We start from the raw sequence: 18,535 nt of genomic DNA, 5'->3' as shown, positions 1-18,535 counted from the left end.
ACTATAGCTGGTGACATAATTAGGCACAACTAAATTTCCAGCATTTTGTCAGAATGCAGTTGGACTGACAGCAAATTGAGTGTGGTGAATACATGTCTCATTAAGGAATACAGCATGTATTCTGTCTGTCCCTCCCCCTACCCGCTACCTTCCCTCGCTCGTCTCTCATTCCCTACCACAGCCCTGCTATTTCTGAATGAATGGAAGTACGGAAACTTGTTCACAGAGGACAGCGACGGCTGCTGTCAAGCTTGGAATTTATAAACCCTCTCAATACCAGCATTCCCAGTGATGTCATGTCCGACATTCCCAGAGACTGCTACAGGAATGCCATGTCTGTGTTTGTGTGTGTGATTTTGTGTTCCTCGGAGCATGGGTGATGGTAGTCGGGGGCCGTGGGAAAGGCAGGCTTGTACACCCGCTCACACGCACATGCACACACATGCAGTACATAGACAGTTAGCGACTGGACAGGGTTGTCTCCTCCGACGAAGGGGAAGTTGGATAAATAATCAGGCGGTGGAGGGTTCTTATTCTTGCTTGCTTGCTTGTTTTCTCTCCTCAGTCCTTGTTTAGCTCAGTAAATAGGCTCCCATCCTCTGCTGCGTGCACATGCACCACTGAGCCATGCCGCCCCAGGCAACGGGGAACCATGGAGCGCAGTAATGTGTGTTTAGATGGAGATCTAATAGCTCAGGCCTGATGGTGTTGTGTTGAACGCACTTTCACAAAACAAAATGATGGTGTTTGTTTTCTAAATTGACTGTTTATATCCGATGAAAAGTACAGGACCTGATGCATCATGCTCATTTCATCGGGAAACTGCCAATTTTCAGCCACCGTTGGACCGAAGGGTTTTATTCACCAAGTGTTACACAGTTGATGTAATGGCACTTGTTCCAGGTGCAATGTATTTGAATCAGGGAATTATCGTAAGTTTATTTCCTCCAACAGGGCTAAAGGAAACAACATTTTAGGTCCAAAGATGTCGCGTTTGAATACTTCCTACAGTGTTAATAAGTAGCAAACTTTCCACTTGCCTGCCAGCAATCATTAGTGCATGCAACAGGGAAAACTGTTTGTGAAATAGTTCCCTTATATATTATTAAGCTGTACACTAGATCAGTTTAGAAGCAGAAAACTCTTTTGTTATTAGCTCTCGGCATTATTAGCATGTACCCCTACTCAACCAGATTCCTCTTCCTTCTTCACTGCAGGAGCGGATCTTCCTAACATTGTCAAACTACATCTTCACGGCAATCTTTGTGGCTGAGATGACCATAAAGGTGAGAATTTCTGGATTTCCACTGGATCATTTTTTGAAAAACCCCTCTATGAGAGTCCTTTTCTCTTCCTTTGTAAAGCTCACTGCACATTTGGTGAACAATTTTAGCCATTACATGACACGATAAAAGGTAAAAGAAATCCGTACGTTGTTGTTTATTTATGGTTAATCTGCTGTCGGTAAACATTTTTGGAGGTTGCGTTTCAAGCTGATGTCACAAATAGAAGTTTGCTGTAAAATGTTCCAAATTGTATTTTTCTTTGATAACCTTACTAATCCACATAAGAGACTGTGATGTTTACATTATGTTAGCAAGCTTCAGACATTGTCACGTGACGGTGTCTATTTTTTTCAATCATTTTTGCAAGTCCCACGAGCAATGGATGAGCCAAGACTTGGATATGCAAGTTTAATAGCAAATGGTTGAAGGACGATAAGGTGACGATGCTTGGTGCCAGCATGAAACAGAGCCAAGTAGGATTGATGCCAAAACACTTTCACATTAGGGATTGCGGGGACAACAATCCGGTCAGTTTCAGTTTTATCAGAGCCACGCCAAAAAATGTTTCTTTCTTCTCCTAAGCGGATGCAAATCGTGCTAAAGCTGTTGGTGTTTCTTTAATTTGTTATTATCATTGATAGTTGTTAGTTAGAGGCATTTGCATTTAAAAGTACTTTTACCTCCAAACTGTTCTCAGCTTAAGAACTCCACTACCTTATTTACTATAAACTTGTTAATCACATACTCCATAAAGTAGCTGAGCAACCTTCTGGACTAAGTGCACACTGTGGTAAACCAGAAGGTGTCAGATATATGCTGATAGACTGCAACAGATATGATGAATTTATATATTATTATTAAATGATAAACTCAGTATTACACTGGGGATTCTGCTCAGAAAGATGTCATAAGCAATCTTCAGTTTAATTAACCTTTAGATTTACGGAAATAAAAGATCATCTAGATTCCAATAAGTACTAGTAAAACCATTTGTGTTCATCTGAAAAGAAAGTCCTGCTGTGTGTTAAGCTTTGTTAGCGGTTAGCTCTGTTAGCCGAACACATCGCAGGACTCTAAGCTAAGAGCTAAGCCATAGTGCTCCTTGTGCCACTTTCAACAGAGATTTTCCACAATGTAGCATCATCAGGGGGAAAAATATGTTGCCTCGTCAGAGTTTTCTGTATAGTTTTTTTTGCAACAAAATAACAGCTGTTTGCCTTACATTGAGCGCTCATCATTTGTCTCAAGCTTTGAAGGAATCTGTAATTCTTTCACAATGCAGAAAATCTTTGCATAAGTTGGAGAAACCCGAACCAGGCTCCTAAAAAACCGCTCAGGCACAAAGCCCCAGAGAAGACACTGTCTGTCTGAAGTATGCCGTACTGTAGAGTAAGCTCCCAAAATACGGAAGAAAAAACAGATTTAAGAGGGAGGAAAGGGAGAGGAAGAGGAGGAGGAGAATGAGAGACCAAGACTTGAACAGACAGTGAGCGCACACATTGCACACACTCTCAGGGCTGTTTCGTAATGCTCGGCAAAGGATTGTCTCGCCAATATTCAAATGGACCAGCTTTGAATGGAGGTCGGTGCAAGCGTGGGCTAGAGCGAGCAGAGGGGAGGAAAGTTCAGAGGTGTCACTCATTCAAAGTCTCTGTCTCTATTTTTGGTTCCAGTGCTATTGGCAGCCTCACAAACACAGGACCCCATGCGCACACTTACACAAAACAGAATACTGGTTGTATCATTCCATTTTCATGCCATCATTTGAAGGCGTAGTCCAACAAACACAACGGCTGATGGTTATCAGCAGACATGCTGCCTAAACAAAAACTTTGTGGGTGTCGAGGAGCTATTGAATTCACCCTCTATTAGCTAACAGAGGTTTTTTTAGTTTCTTCTTTTGTGTTTCTTTTATTATGACAAGGCACATCATGAGCAAAATGACCAGTCAATGCCATGGCTGAGCATTTACGCTTTAGAAATGCAGTGTACCGAGAACAGTCAACAAAAAAACAGATTCAGACAGCCAGGGTTTCATATGTCAGAACCTAAGGAACCAATCCTGTTTGGGCATTTCACCTCAATAACATAACGTTGCTGGGAAAGGAGCTGCATTCAGAAGAAGTCAGGTGTGTAGGTGTGTATGTGTTCCAAGTTTACCCACTTCCAAAGAAATGCAGGAACATTTCAGCTGCCATGGGACAGGGGTGTGGACACAATCTGTGTAATTTTGCAAATTGATAGAACCTCGTGCACTTAATTAGATTAAGTATTATTAAGTAGATTAAGTAGATGGGTACATTTTACGTACCCATTTTAAAGCCACATTTTTCTTTCAAGAAAGAAAAAACTCCACATATCAGTGTGAGGAACATAGATTAGTTTTCATGGGGGTTAATTAATACCAGGAGCAGGACTTTGAAGTTTCTATTGATAACCTTTTCATGTTAACAACTCTCCAAAATGATTTCAGAAGTCAAAATAGTTGCAGTATTGTACTGCCCTAACTCATGCTAGCTAGCATTAGCAATATGAACAAACTGGCAGCCAATTGAGGGGGCGGATGATTCTAACACCAGTGGTTTGTAATGTGAATGTAATAGAAGGAGGCAGATGGACCATTCAAAATATTCCCATATTTCAAAAAAGAAAAAAAAAAGAATGTAACGTGTTTCCAAACTGTGTACTTCTTCCTTTTCTGCCCCATCAATCGTCTTACAACTCGCAAGATCTTCCTCCTCACACTTTCCAGGAGACTTCCATAGTTAAAACAACACCTGGGGCGCCGCATAGCTCGGTCGGTAGCGCGCGCGACCCGTGTGCCGAGGCTCTGCAGTGGACCCGGGTTCGACTCCTGGCCCGGGTCCCTTTGCTGCATGTCACTCCCCGTCTCTTTCCCTGTTTCCTGTCCAACTCTTCAGCTGTACTGTCAAATAAAGCCAGAAAAGGCCAAAAAAATACTAAAAATACTAAAAAAAAAAAAAAAAAAAAAAAAAAAAAACAACACCTAAACCACCACCAAACTGTGACATTATGTTTTCATATTAATGCATCAGTATTATATAAGGTCATTTATTTGTCATTATATAAAGGGTTGTATAACGGAATGAACATTTCTAACTGTTTCAAGCAACACAAACACTTGAACAGTGTTTGAGCACCGAGCATTAATGATTCAAACATTCAAACACAGAGCTCACCTCTCCTCGTCCAACTGCAGTCCTGTGCTATGTCGCTCGAAACGCAGTCCACCTGTCGAGGGCAACAGCTTGGTCTGGGATATTGTGGCTCACAGGTCACAGGCACAACCGTCTCTGATTTCCCATTGTCTGGCCAGCCTCCCATTCGTCCGTTTCATTTTTTTCTGTGACTGAACATTAGCCAGGGGCCGCTTTAAATCTCAGCCGGATTAGCGTGGCCCTTTTTCAGATTCTCTTCCTCGTCTCCACGGAGCAGTCGGGCTGGCGAGGTTGGATGGTCAGAAGATGCTGTGGGCAGAGGTCGTCCGCTATTTTTAATCCAAAATTCACGCTTTCTCCGTCCATGCTGAACTCATTTCTGTCACAGGTATTACTTGTCTGAGCAACAAAGCCAAAAAAAAAAAAAAAAAAAAAAAGATAAAACACAAAATGTAGCAAATTTTGGAGGAGCTACTTTTGACACAATAGGAACATTTGGCTAATAATATGTATGTGTGTGTTGTATGGGTACTTATGTGAAGAAGCTGAGTTGATTCATTTACTCAGAGGGAAGAGTGAGTAGAGGCCGTCTGAACTCTCTGTGATCTACTTGTTGATCAACCTCTTTGATGATTCCCCTGCCACATTATTCATATACAGTATGTAATGTTATGCATTGATTAGCATTGACTGATGTAAATTATCCTCCGTCCACCCTCCTCTCGCCCACTCTCTCATCTTTTCAGTTACATTGAGTGTTTGAAAATGCAAGATGCACAAATAGTGGTCCTGATTTAATAAGTTTGAGCTCAAAAAAAGCACTAAGCCACCGGCCTCTATTATTTCCTGGAATGCAAATTGCTTTATGGGCAAAATTTACGATGAGTGTAACCTATAGAATTTAGATATGGCGTTCGGTAATGCTTTTACAACCTCCGCTGCCAAGCTCCAAGTAAATAGTCGCTCTGCAAAGTCAATAAGCTGTGCATGAAGGACATTAAGCATCGACTCATAACGAATACAAGAGATAACTTCATAAGAAACAAATCTGCAAAGGCACGGACCAAAAGTGGATATCAAGGCACTGATTTGTGTATCATCTCACGGCACTTACATCGGAGTTAATTTCAGATTTTAAATGTATCCCAACAAAGTGGTACAGCAGCAGTGTAACTCGGCGCCATCTCCTCAGCACAGTAACTACACTCTGCTATGTGTTCATGCATGTGTGTGTGTGTGTGTGTGTGTGTGTGCAGATCGTAGCTCTGGGCTGGTGTTTGGGGGAAAAGGCCTACCTGAGGAGCAGCTGGAACATTCTGGACGGGATGTTGGTGATGATTTCTGTCATCGACATCCTGGTGTCCCTCATCTCCAATTCGGGAACCAAGATCCTGGGCATGCTCAGGGTCCTGAGGCTGCTGAGGACCCTGAGGCCGCTACGGTAAGTGGCTCTCCCAGGGATGCCAATAGTTATAGACGAACAACCGTCCTTGGAACAGTTAAAAAGGAATCATGAAATGAAGTTGCACCTTTCAAAAAAACGACCATATACCACTTGGATGAAGTTGCCATGTTTAAATGTTAAGTTTTTCCCATCATGAGATGATGAAAGCGCCTGTTGTGGATGCTTTATTTTAAGATGGCGGGTTAAACAAACAGAGCTTTCTCTCAGCTCTGTACCAACCTTTGTAGCTTTTGGGATTTCTGTGTATATTTTGTGTGTGTGTGTGTGTGTGTGTGTTTGTCTGTGTGTATGTGTGTGTGTGTAGGCATTTTTTTTCTTTAGTGTGCATCCATGCGCGTGTTGCTGCCCATGTGTGAACATTTGCTCATGTATTGTTTAGCAGACATTAGTCGGAAGTCACCAATTTCACTTACATTTCCAGATAAGTGCCCGTGCGTTTGTGTGTGTGAAACTTGGAGAGTGTATAACGGGCAGGTTCATTACATGAAGCCTCAGTGTGTACCATTTGCATGCATGTGGCTTCATGCCCAGTGTCTCACCTTGTGCAGTGGAGCTCTCGAGCCTTCGCCCTCTCTTGAATATTTATCGCGGTTCCTCAGGAGAAGCAGGAAAATCAAATATTCATTTTCATTCTGCCAAATTTACCCACCGAGCACCACTGATCTGTCTTTTTTTAGATTTTTACCTTTGACATGAAAGTGAATACTGTTATGGTTATGTCAGTGAACTAAGTAGAGATTTACATGTGCCTGACACTGTACTTGAAGTTATGTATATGTACTTTTTTCTTTTTCTATGAATATAAATTTTTCTATCACACCGCAGACAGTTGATGAACTGGCCCTGAGTGAAATGAGGTTGTGTTTTGATCTACTATCTGTGCTAAAGACAACTGATACAGAATTTTATAACATACTGAGTGGTGATTGTTACCACCTTAGCAGGAGGGATAAACCACACATTTGTTGATATGTTATGGGATAACTCCAGTTCATTACTGCTGCGACCTTTAAAAAACAAATCAACAGTACAAGCACCTATCCCCTGCATTCCTCAGGATTTACAGACTCACTATGGTTCAGCGTTCACCTACCATTCTCGCTGCACCTCAGACTTTTTGACATCTGGCCATGGCCAGGAGCGGACCGCCCAAGTGCTGTTATTCCATGCGGTATGTGGGCTGGATGAGGGTGTCTGGTCAATTCTTCTTTCCGGGTGTTACCCAACTTATATGGAGTAGATTTCATGTGAAAGTAGAATATGAATCGTATCGATGTTTGGGGTCAAGGATTTTAGCCAGGTCACTCCCCTTGAGGAAACTCCATGTTCAGCACAGCATGGAGCGAGGAGTGACAAAGCTTAGCGTCCACAGATACAAAGTAAAAGAGTTCTTCTTTTTTCACAAATGGAAGGGTTTTATATACAACATTCTCTGCCAAGAGATAATGCCCAAGAGCAGAAGTGTCAGGCTACATAAAGTGTGCTTGTTGTTCGCTTAGTAAAGTTTGGGGGATAAAGAAACGGCCTTCTACTCACGCAACTCGGATAAAACAGGCAGTGCTGATCAAATGTGAATCATGATTATGTTACTGCGTTCTCGTGCTGCATTACTGCATTTCTTCCTTTAAGAAACACAATTTAGTGTTTAGCTGCAGTATGAGATGCCGCCACGTTGAACTATGTCCCCAAAGCTGGGCCGTTTTTCAAAATAAAGCTCAGAGACAACACATACAGAGGGCGTATGGCTTCATTCTCTGTTCAGAGAGCCATTACTATACTATATGTTTACATGGAAAATAGTTGTTGGCTGCCATATTAATGTTCAAAATCTCATATATTTAGCATTTAAATGCGAACATAAGGATCGTTTTTGCGCTGAAAGCTGAGAGGGTTTGGGAAGAGATGGAAATAACACAAACTCTCATAGCCGGCGAGTGAGTGCTTGGATGGAGGAGGCTCTTTTAAAAAGCTAATACTTCAAATTACTTCAGAATTAGGTTCGGTTCCCGCTTTGGTGCATAATTACTTAAAATGCAAGCACGCTGCTGGCTTACAAGTGAAATGCTACTGTGACATTAGAGAGTGCACTTGTTGTCAAACAGGAGCCTTCCTAATTAGATCTTATGCAACTGTGACAAACGGAGCACTTGAGAAGAGTACCTGCAGCTGAATCTACTGATCCTAAGTGATTCTGCGGTTTGGCCTTCCTTATTAAATCCCCAGAGGACAGCGAGGCTGGGGATGTAATAATGTCAACTGGGGAAGGTGTTAAAGTCGGATTAGAAAATGTGTAGCCATTACAGGGGGAAGCGGGACACATTTTCAGATTGGGGCAAAATATTCTTGGGGGCAAAGAGCAGCCATTGCTCTATGGAGGGATGTCTTCAGTTTTGAGAGAAATGAAACATGGCAGAGAGAGAAACGGGAGGAGGAAGACTGTATGAAGACAGGCGTAGGGCGAGTGAGAGAGGCTGGGACAGGAGAGGACGGGAAAATAGGAAAAGGGAACAGAAAAAGGAAAGCTCGGTAGCCGAGCGCTCCCTTTCCCCCCGCGGCTGCAGAAGCGTTACAAGAAAGCAATACTATAAAATCATTTTTTAAGCTAGTTATTAAGTTTCGCTCCAAACGCAGGTTCACAGCATTAAAGGCTATAGCCTATTAAGCCGTTAGTGTGCTGCTGTGGGTATACTGTATGGCCTGGTAATACTGTACTGCAGGTACTCGAAACCCTGTTAGACATAATACAGTCTGATAAACACAGAGTAGAATTACAGCGCGGGCTCTATTAACAAATCTACTTTAAGTAGTGAACCAATTTACCTTTGGGGGCCGCAGCGTTTATGGAGTATGTTGGCTCCACAAGTGTTTTCTGCAGAGCTGAGAGGTGCCACGTGGAGTTTTTAATCTGGTTACGAAACAAATGAATTTAATATCGAGGCTTTTATATGACCAACACAAACAAACAAGAATCAGTAAGAGGACTGGCTGTCTTTATATAGTTTTTCTTAACACCTGCCACCGGGTCAGATTCTCTGGGAAGTAATAAGTTGTGACTTCAGAGCCACGTGGCAGAGAGCTGAGGATGAACTGAGAAGGGAAGCTGCTCGTCAGTACCACCAGATGCTAGTCTGGCAGTACAGCAGCAGATCCTTCCGTATCGCCAGACAGCTGCATGACAACAGGATTATTATGTAACATTTTATTATTAACAGTATGTATGTATTATGTATTTCCTTGCTGCAGAGCTGTATCTTGCTGCTAACTGTGATTATGAAGACATGCAGCGACATGACGAGGGAATGTTGAGAAAAAAACACTGTGACTACAGAGCGACTGAATGTGTGAGCTGTGAGATCACATGTGACCTATAGTAGGTGTATGAGCGGAAACATTACTAAAACAAAAAAAAAAGGTACCCAATACCTTGACTTTGATAGCAGTTGTTCAGGGGTGCTCAGGGGTGATATAGTGCTCATCATGGACGTGTGTCTTCCCAAGCAGGTGATGAGCTGGACATGAATGGTCACCGATCATGCTGTGAGATGGACCTAGGCAGCAGGAGGTGTAGAGGGTGGTGGTGTCTGGTAGCCGTGTCCCGCTGATTGTCCCAGTGGTTTTTATGACTCTCAGGAGAGCTCTCTGGTCACCCCTCTGTGGCAGCTGAAGAGCCACGCTGCCGCGCAGTGCGTCTGCACACTCTCGATCGGCACGGCGATAATAACTCACCAGGAGCTTCTGCGGCAGGTTTGCGCTCTTCAATTTCCTCAGAAAAATGAGGTGCTGTTGAGCTTTTCTAATCACTCTGCCGCTGAGACGGTGCTCCAGGACAGCTCGTCAGTCACCGACAGTCCCAGGATCTCGACTCTGGTGACTATCTTAACTGCCTTTCCGTTTACGAAGAGTGGGGAGTGGTTGTGTTGTCCTGACCTGCTGAAGTACATCGTATCATCCCCAGTGACGTTGGAAACAAGCACCGCAATGGTTGTGTTCTGTCAGAAGACCCCACTATACTTTCATTTCACTATATTTTTAGTGGCAGGTTTTGTGCTACATAATGATATGATATGATCTTTCTTTTTACCAAAGTACAGCTTTTGGTTACTACTTACAGCACTGGGGCGAATACAAAATTGCATGATTTTCTCTCTTGTTTGAGGTTAAATGTAAAAAGGGTCCGTGTCCATACAGCATTCTGTTTCATGTGTTCCCAATGAGGAGCGAGTGTTGGGGCAGCAGCAGACAGCCGCTCAGCAAATGAAGGTGCAGCTCCCAGCATCCTTTATTTTTCCAAGCACTCCGCCTTTTTTGCGCGTCTGTTCCGCGTGCTTCAAGTTGAAAATCTCTCAACTTTTTCAGAAAGCCGCTGGTGACATCACTTGTTTTGTTTTTCCCGGCCGAGGCGTTAATATTCAACGTAATTTGTCTCATACAGATAATGTCATGTACCCACGTCCTCCTTGCTACTGATGTCCTGATGTCAATTAAAACCGCAAAGGGGCAGTGTCAAGGTTGTCAAGGTATTGTTATAACAGAGACAAGACGCGGTGCTGTGTTTTTTTCTCTCAGCTCTCAAGCGCTTTTCTGCCCCCAAAAAGAAATGTGGACATGAGCCCTAAGTAATGGCTTACGTTTTTGCCATACTTCATTTTTCACGAGTGTAACTTCTAAGCCATGAAGTCAAAAACACTTCTTTTTTTTCTGCGTTGTGTTTATCTCGATCGATGCAATTTGGTTACAAGGCAGACGCGGCTTTAGTGCCGCTGTGTGAGTTTCAATATGAGCTTGTCGTCTCTGCGGTCCGATTGTGGCCGACTGGCGCTCACTGGCTGTTTGAATTAAATATGAGCGTGTCTGTGTTTTCCCCTCTGGCGATGCAGTGCACGTGGGGGCTCACGCGGGCGCCGTCGTCATCATATTGTTGCGTTTCCTGCTACATGTGCGTTGCGAGGGCTATTGCAGGAGGCAGGTGACTGTCTGTGTGTGTGTGTGTGTGTGTGTGTGTGTGTGAAATTGTCTGTTTCTCATTAGAGATTGAGCATCAGGATGTGCGCGTGGGTCTGTGTGTGACAGAATGATACATCGGCTTTGTTTAAAGGGGAAAAATAAACACACACACACACACACACACACCTCTGCAGTCATTCATCAAGCCCACATCCTGAGCTGAGGGTTGGCCTCAGGGAAACCCAGAAGTTAGCACCTTGTGTCACCAAGTGGCACTTTTATGTCGCCCAGCCACCTACACCTTGTCGACAATTCAGCCGCAACCTAGAAACCGCCGTCCTACCCCCTCCGCGCCGCCGCGTGTCCATTAATTGCACCTGTCACGCAGCAGATGGATCTAAACAGCTTTGTGAGGTCACCGCTGGCCAACAGGTTTGTTTATTGATGAATTCCCCTTGTGGTCGACCCCTGTCGGCTCAGCCTTTGAGCTCATCCGTCACTTGATGATGATGTCATTATCCCAAGGTTCACTGGGTAGTTTATATTTTTCTCACCATGTGTGTGCATTTCTTTTTCTTCCCTCACGCCTGGTATGTTACAATGTTGACTGCAGGCAATGAACTCAGAGCGTGATCATCATTCTCAGAGACGTTTAGTTTGTGTTGGCTGATGAAATGCTGACTTTCCTGCCTGCAGGTGGAAGGGGTGGCGGTGGTGTTGTGGCAAGCCAGCGACCACTGTTCATGACTGCACTTCGACATTGTCACACTGCTGGATAGTTTTAAGGGGACAAAAGCAGATATAAGCGGTAAAGTGTGACAGCTGAAGAGGGAGGACAGCTTGAAAAGAGGAGAACGGGTAGAGATTTACACAGCGAGGTGAAGCAAAAAAACAAAGTTTAGATTAAAAAAAAGCAAAAATAGCAGCCGCCTCATTTTACATTCCCTCTATGTCCCTTCTCTCCTCCCTCTATTCCCTGTTTCTACACTCTCCATGTCTCTTAATTATACCCAGTGCTTTGCATTGCGGGAACATGCCTGCAATATATTGCTTAGTGTGAGGGATATACCGGTGGAGGAGAGACAGATGGGTGGTGCCTGCGTGCAGGTGTAGTGCATGCCGCCAGCATCCCCCCCTGCTCCTTTGTATAGCACACAAAACGAGGACACGCTGTGAACTGCGATGAAATTATGCAGAGAAGTAGATTAGAAGAAGCAAGCTCTAACTTTTCTCCACCCCCCCCCCACCAGCTCCCTCCACCCAGCTCCTCCTCATCACCCCTTTTTTTTTTCCTCCGTGCCATATGCAAATAGCCTTAACGGAGAGGAGCCCATTGCAGTGTGTGTCCTTCACATAGTGCATCATCAGAGTGTATTGACTCATAATAAGAAGCTCGACTCTCCTCCGTTCCCCTTCTTTAATAAGCCTTTTCACTTCAGCGTGTTTGTCAGAGTGGAGCTCAAAAAGAGAACACGATGTAAAGAGGTAGAGAGGTTGACTTGGGGTTTTCATATGCAAAGCAGCAATGTGTGGAAATGTCTTTTTTTTCTTCGTTTTTTTTTTTTTTTTTTTTTTTTTTTTGCAGAAAGCGTGTGATCTGAGGGACTGAGCCAGAGCGAGGCTGTTAAATGATGTGATTCTGTCCTTGATGGAATCTGCAAACTCACCGACTTCCACTACAAGTTTTGCGCTCTACTTTTATTTATTTATTTATTTATTTCCTTCCTTTTACTTTTTAAAAGTTTTTAATTAAAGGATGACAAGTTGGCTTAGATTAGAAGCAAAACATTTGACTTTAAAAAAGATGGCTTTAACAAGCATCTCCAGCTGATGTTTCTTTCACTGTAAAGACAGAATTTGCCTACATGGAAGAGTGGATTCCAGACAAACAGACCGAACCTGGACTTAAATCCCTTCCTGGTGAAAGGTATTCAATGCAAATATGTTCTCAAATGCGTCAATCCTGAGAGAGGGCACATGCAGATGCAGCTCTTGAACAACACCTCCCTCTATAGCTCGGCTGCGGCGCTGCATCCCAACATCAAGAGAAGCAGTGAGGCGCAGAGCGATGAGGTGCAGCTATGTGCTTGTTATTCTCTGATCAGGGCTATTGATCAGGAGCCTGGGTAGGGCTTGGCCTTTTTATTATCTCATGTCTTCTCTTAATGTGCTATTGACTCTCCCTTCACTCAGCTGTCCGCTCAGGGGAAAAGATGCGATGCACAAAGACAAAAAGACAGAGACACAGCTGATTATCACCTCCCAGCCTCTGCGTAGCATTGTTTTTTTTTCTCTTGTATCATCTTATTTATCGCATCACAATGACTTGGTGTGTGTGTGTGTGTGTGTGTGTGTGTGTTTCAGCTCAGCTACAGTGCAGTGTGGTAGTGCTGGGTGCCATGCTGGCGCTAATTAAACATCCTCATCAGTCCATTGACTTAATTAGTTGTGTCTGCTTCCTCCGATGAAGAAATGAAAGGAAGGAGAAAGAGTTTTGAAAGAGACAAAAATACAGCGTTTTTTTGTTTTTGTTTTTTTTTTTTAAAGGAGAGCAGGAGTGAATGAAAGAGAGTTTGATTTGTCCGTAGGCCAACAAGTGTTTTTGAATTTGAAAAGTTCAGAAATGTGTGAAAAGGGCTTACTGGAAGGAAATCTCGAGGGTTTATTGTGTGTGTGTGGGTTAGTGTGAGTGCAGACAGGGCGAGGCCCTGAGGGTGTGTTGGGGTTGTGGGTTGGAACGCTGCAGGCATCCACGATCCATCTGGTGTGAGCTATACTGTAAGTGCCCCTGCACACACACACACACACACACGCACTAAAATCCTATTATCGGCTGTGTTCCAGTGTGATCAGCAGAGCCCCGGGGCTGAAGCTGGTGGTGGAGACCCTGATGTCGTCGCTGAAGCCCATCGGCAACATTGTGGTCATCTGCTGCGCCTTCTTCATTATCTTCGGCATCTTGGGAGTACAGGTGAGAACGAGAAGGGTGAGGGAAGGAGAGGAGAGGAGAGGAGAGGAGAGGGGAGGACGCGGACGGAAGGAATGAGAAAACAAAAAAGGACGAGGAAGAATGTTTGAACAGCATCGTTGCATTCTTCTACTGCGCTGTAACAGTCTGACATGCAACGGATATTCCCACAATTCTTCCCCTCCGTCCCATTTTGGTAACACATACATCACAAAACGTGTTTTCCGTGCGCTCCCTTGCGTTATAACTCACAGGCCGAGGACACTTAGGTATGCTTATCTGGTCTGAATGGAGATTTCATGGCTAACAGCCCAAGGACCAATCTATACCAACGAGCTCTTTGCCCTTGGCACGGTTCAGGCTCTTGTCTACCGCCACCGGCATGTTTATGCCCATAAACCATCTGTCCACATAAAGTAGCGGCGTGAAGGGTTAATGGCTGTGACCATACCATGAGGCGGTGATGGGAAGCTGTCACTCGCTAAAAGGTGTCAATGGAATTCACTGCACAGTCCTTAACCTCCGCTGCTGAACGTTTTTTTGAAATGTTGCCATTTTAGTGTGGTCATTCAGTGACCACTCGTTCTTTTCTTATATATTTTACAGCAAGCAGCCATTGCTGTATTTTCTACTCTATTTTCTACTCCAGGTTTAGCAGTAGTGGATATTTAAAGGCTGTTATAATAACAATAGCCAGGAGATGGAAAAATCAGATAGCCAGTCCCACTCCTGACAGGATAACTGTTGAACTGAACATCTAAGTCAAAGTACTGAATACGAAATACATTCATATAAATCTGTGATTTATATCCCTCTGTAACTGGTGGAGGCTGTGCAGCCGTCAGCCATATCCCGGAGCCAAGTTCAGTCTGCTATCGGAAATCACTAATCTCGTTTTCTTTTTTTTTATCAGTAAAAGATGGAGAGATTTTGCCCAAATACAGCTCTGTTGTGCATGGTTACAAGCAACATAACCTAAGCACATGACTTGTCGGGTTTTAGCCGATCGAGAGAAGCAAAATGCAAAATGTCAAGTATTTGCTGGTTCCAACTTCTTGAATGTAAGGAGTTGTTGCTTTTGGCTCTAAGGCTGTTGATTGAGAATGAGAGGAAATTTCAAGACTTCACTTTGGGCACTGGGAAATTGTGATGATTATTATTATTTAGTTTCTTTTTACATTATAAATAGTAAATACTTGATTGATTGATCGAGAAGACAATAGGTCAATTGGTCGTTAATGAAAATTATAGATAGATACAGATGTAGCCATGTATAAATCTTATGGAAATGGAAAACACGTGCGCACTTGAATAAATACATGTAGATAAACAACTTTTATATATCCACTATATTTTGCGTGTGCATCCATGTATGTAACAAAAAGTGCTTTCCTTGAAACTCTCATTAAATTTGCATTATGTAGTTTTGGGAAAGTCATTTTAATCAGAAGAGAAAATATCTTGATGTTGGTCTAAACAAACAAGGGTGGGATGGTGGTGCGAGGAAGCGTAACGTGTAATGTGTAACTCTTTCAGCATACAGTACATTTAAGAATATGAGTATTATTGTAAAGATCTTCAAGAATTGTCTAAATCATTTGAGTGCATTTCTAATTCTAATTTCTAATATGTATGCAGACGTTAAGGCAACTGTAACTTCTTTTCAAGAACTCTCCACTTCCAACCCACCTCTCCCCCCATTCGCCAAACCCAAACTTACTACAAATAGCATAATGTGGTTCAATAATTCTGTTTTGTGTCGAGGTTCACCGTGGATCAACGGACATTTCTGTTTGTTTTGCTCATCAGCTTTTCAAGGGAAAGTTCTTTGTTTGTCAAGGAGAAGATGTAAGAAACATTACCAACAAGTCGGACTGTATGCAGGCCAACTACAAGTGGGTCAGACACAAGTACAACTTTGACAACCTGGGGCAGGTGAGGCAACGATTCATGATCAATAAATACACAGACAAATGTGTTGTTGAGCTACCGCTCAGTCTGAACGTTTTTGTATTATTTGTAGCACATCTGATCACCTCTTTTTCTCTCTCTCTGTCTCAGGCTTTAATGTCTCTGTTCGTGCTGGCGTCAAAAGACGGCTGGGTCGATATCATGTATGATGGACTAGACGCTGTAGGAGTTGACCAACAGGTTTAATATCTAGACTGTTTTACACATCTGTGTACATATCTGTACATAGAAACACACTTGTACTATCCCTCAGCTGTCGTTTATATGTACGCACAGTAAAAGAGAGCGTCTGTGTTCTGTGTTGTTTTCAGCCGCAAATGAACCACAACCCGTGGATGCTGCTCTATTTCATCTCCTTTCTACTGATCGTGGCCTTCTTCGTGCTCAACATGTTCGTGGGGGTGGTGGTGGAAAACTTCCACAAGTGCCGGCGCCACCAGGAGGCCGAGGAGGCCAAGCGCAGGGAGGAGAAGAGACTGAAACGCATGGAGAAAAAGAGACGGAGTAAGGAGAAGGAGCTGGCTGGTCGGTAGTCTTTCCACATCTTTCTGAGTCCTGCTTGATTTGAGCCTGCGCCTTTATTTTGGTTCTGCTTTTTTTTTTTTTTTTGATTTGGTTTGGCCGAACTCGGAAGAACGCAATTAGTGAGCTAGTACCAACTACAGTTGCTACTCTGTGGTAGAACCCCCCTCTTTACCTTTCCTCGTAGGCCATCGGCTCATTTTTGTTGCAGTCTGGTGGTCATCTGTTCTGGCTCTGCAGACTCTGCTACAGACTGTGGAGGCTCTTCTTCAACTCCAGCATCAATTTTGATTTGATCATTTGATCACACTGTGTTAGGAAAAGCTTCCACAATGGACCCGGTTTGCAGAGCTGGAACAACTGTCTGCTGGTTTTAGTCCCCCCCCCCCACCCCCCCCTTTACCTTGCCTGGTCTACCGTAGACGCCGTGCTTGGGATGGCCCCTTGGAGCATGCCCAGTGAGTGCTGACAGACGGGGCTTGCATGGTGGTGGGTATACAGAGCAAGAGGGAGGGGGAGTTGTTGAATATTTAGTTGCTCTAAACTACAAACAAGACAACCCCCCTCCCTTCCCCTCTTCTGCATGTGGTTTTAGTACAGCCGCAGGGGCAGGGATAGACCAAAATCTGGGAGATTTTTTTTTTCTTAGATAGTTTTTCTTTTAGTGAAGATTTGTAGGAGGAAGCTAATTCACTGCCTGTCCGCCCTCCCCTCCGGCTGTATAGGAGTTGGTGAGAAACTGCTTGGTTTGGTTTTTATTCTTTCCACTGCCTCTTATACGTAAAAATACAAGCGCTAGCACCTGCTAGCATAAGACTTTTTGTGTATTTAGTGCCTTCAAGTGCAGTATTTTACCCACAAAGGCACTTTCTTTTTAAATTTCAACAAGGAGCAGTGGACACACTTGGTTTCTTAAAGCTGAATAAGTCCTTTTTGTTTCCGTCTATATGACTTGATAACTTTATTTGACATCAGAATGCTACCGTCCAACGCTTGAGAAATACAGATGGAGATCAATCTTCCTTTTTCAGGAGGAGGCTGCCAAGGGTATCCGACCAATCGAGAAACTCTCCCAGACCTTTTCACATCTCAGTCCAACACATGTACATGTTATATCTCAAGAGGTCCTTCCCTTTTTTTTTTTTTTTTGCTGAAATAACACAAAACCTTTCATATCTCTAAATTCTCTTCCCCGTTTTGATTTTTCTTTTTTCCTTTTCTATTTTTTTGGTAGAAAAGTCCATCTTCTTGTACCCGTCTTTTTTTCTGGCTTAGCATTTTTGCCAGGAAACATTTTAGGGTGAAAAAGGGGGCTAGTTTTCTGAGCAAAACAGTAGCATAAAAGGGCAGGTTTCTTCTAGAAAGAGACAACTTACTGGTGTAACCCAAAAGAGTACAATCTTGGAAGGTGTTCGTCAATGTCTGCTTTGGTTTGAGAGCCAACGGCTTCGCCGAATGTTAAAAAAGAAAATAAAAACAAACAAAAAACGAAAAGGGATTTAATCCAAAGAACTGGACTCAGAATCACTGGAAAGACAAAACACAGGAACATAAACCAGCTTAATATTTCATCGCTTCCTTCTGGCCTTACTCCATCCTTCTTTCCCTCTTTCTATCTCCTTGACTCTCTCCTGTTTCTAACTCTCCATTCTTCCTTCCTTACTGTCTTCTGCTTCTCCCTAACTAACACGGTCTCATTCCTCTAGATTTATTGGTTCCGGGGGTGAGTTGGGCCCTCTCTGAAGGCACATTGAAAGGTACAGAGTTTCCAGCATGTTCTGTGTGTCCCTTTAAACCTCACACACCACCACCACTGACCACGACCACCCACCATGGTGGCTAGGGTCCTAAGTTCAATGATCACGGGAGGTAGGGCCCCATCCCGCGTCCCCGCCCCCCTGCCTCTCTCCCATCAGCCCTCAGTCCGCTGGACATGCTGTTACCTGTTTTTCTCTGTCGTGGCTTTGTCTTTCACAGTTCCTCCACGCCGTCCGCGATCCATCCACCGTCCACAGCACCGCACCACCACCACGAGAGAAAAAGAGTCTTGTCTAGTTAGGTTAGCAGGGGAAACTGAGTTGGAGACATGGTAAGACAGGAAAAGTGTACTATAGTCCTGTTGTAATATAGTGCTTTCAGTAGACATGTAGGGAATAATTCGATGCGATGGCCACCTTTACTTTTGGTTGTGATAATGTCG

The 18,535-nt window shown here is 43.6% G+C and overlaps 1 protein-coding gene across 6 annotated transcripts in view; it reads left to right on the top strand.

The window, feature by feature from the left end:
* The window catches only part of cacna1g (calcium channel, voltage-dependent, T type, alpha 1G subunit), a 274,185-nt gene that overhangs the window by 211,945 nt on the left and 43,705 nt on the right, over window positions 1-18,535 (top strand). For 3 of the 6 annotated variants that reach the window (XM_037081175.1, XM_037081177.1, XM_037081176.1), the window contains 6 exons: window positions 1,218-1,286; window positions 5,722-5,906; window positions 13,719-13,845; window positions 15,652-15,777; window positions 15,904-15,993; window positions 16,125-16,338. In XM_037081175.1, coding sequence (XP_036937070.1) covers window positions 1,218-1,286; window positions 5,722-5,906; window positions 13,719-13,845; window positions 15,652-15,777; window positions 15,904-15,993; window positions 16,125-16,338 — 811 coding nt within the window. Of the gene's footprint in view, window positions 1-1,217; window positions 1,287-5,721; window positions 5,907-13,718; window positions 13,846-15,651; window positions 15,778-15,903; window positions 15,994-16,124; window positions 16,339-18,041; window positions 18,093-18,535 lie in introns of all 6 variants that reach the window. The other 3 variants (XM_037081179.1, XM_037081178.1, XM_037081174.1) reach the window with 2 other exon arrangements.

This window comes from Acanthopagrus latus, chromosome 20 (genome assembly GCF_904848185.1).
Source record: "Acanthopagrus latus isolate v.2019 chromosome 20, fAcaLat1.1, whole genome shotgun sequence".
In the NCBI taxonomy this organism is placed as follows: domain Eukaryota; kingdom Metazoa; phylum Chordata; class Actinopteri; order Spariformes; family Sparidae; genus Acanthopagrus; species Acanthopagrus latus.
Note: the sequence above shows the minus strand (reverse complement) of the source record. Positions and strands in the feature narration are given on the sequence as shown.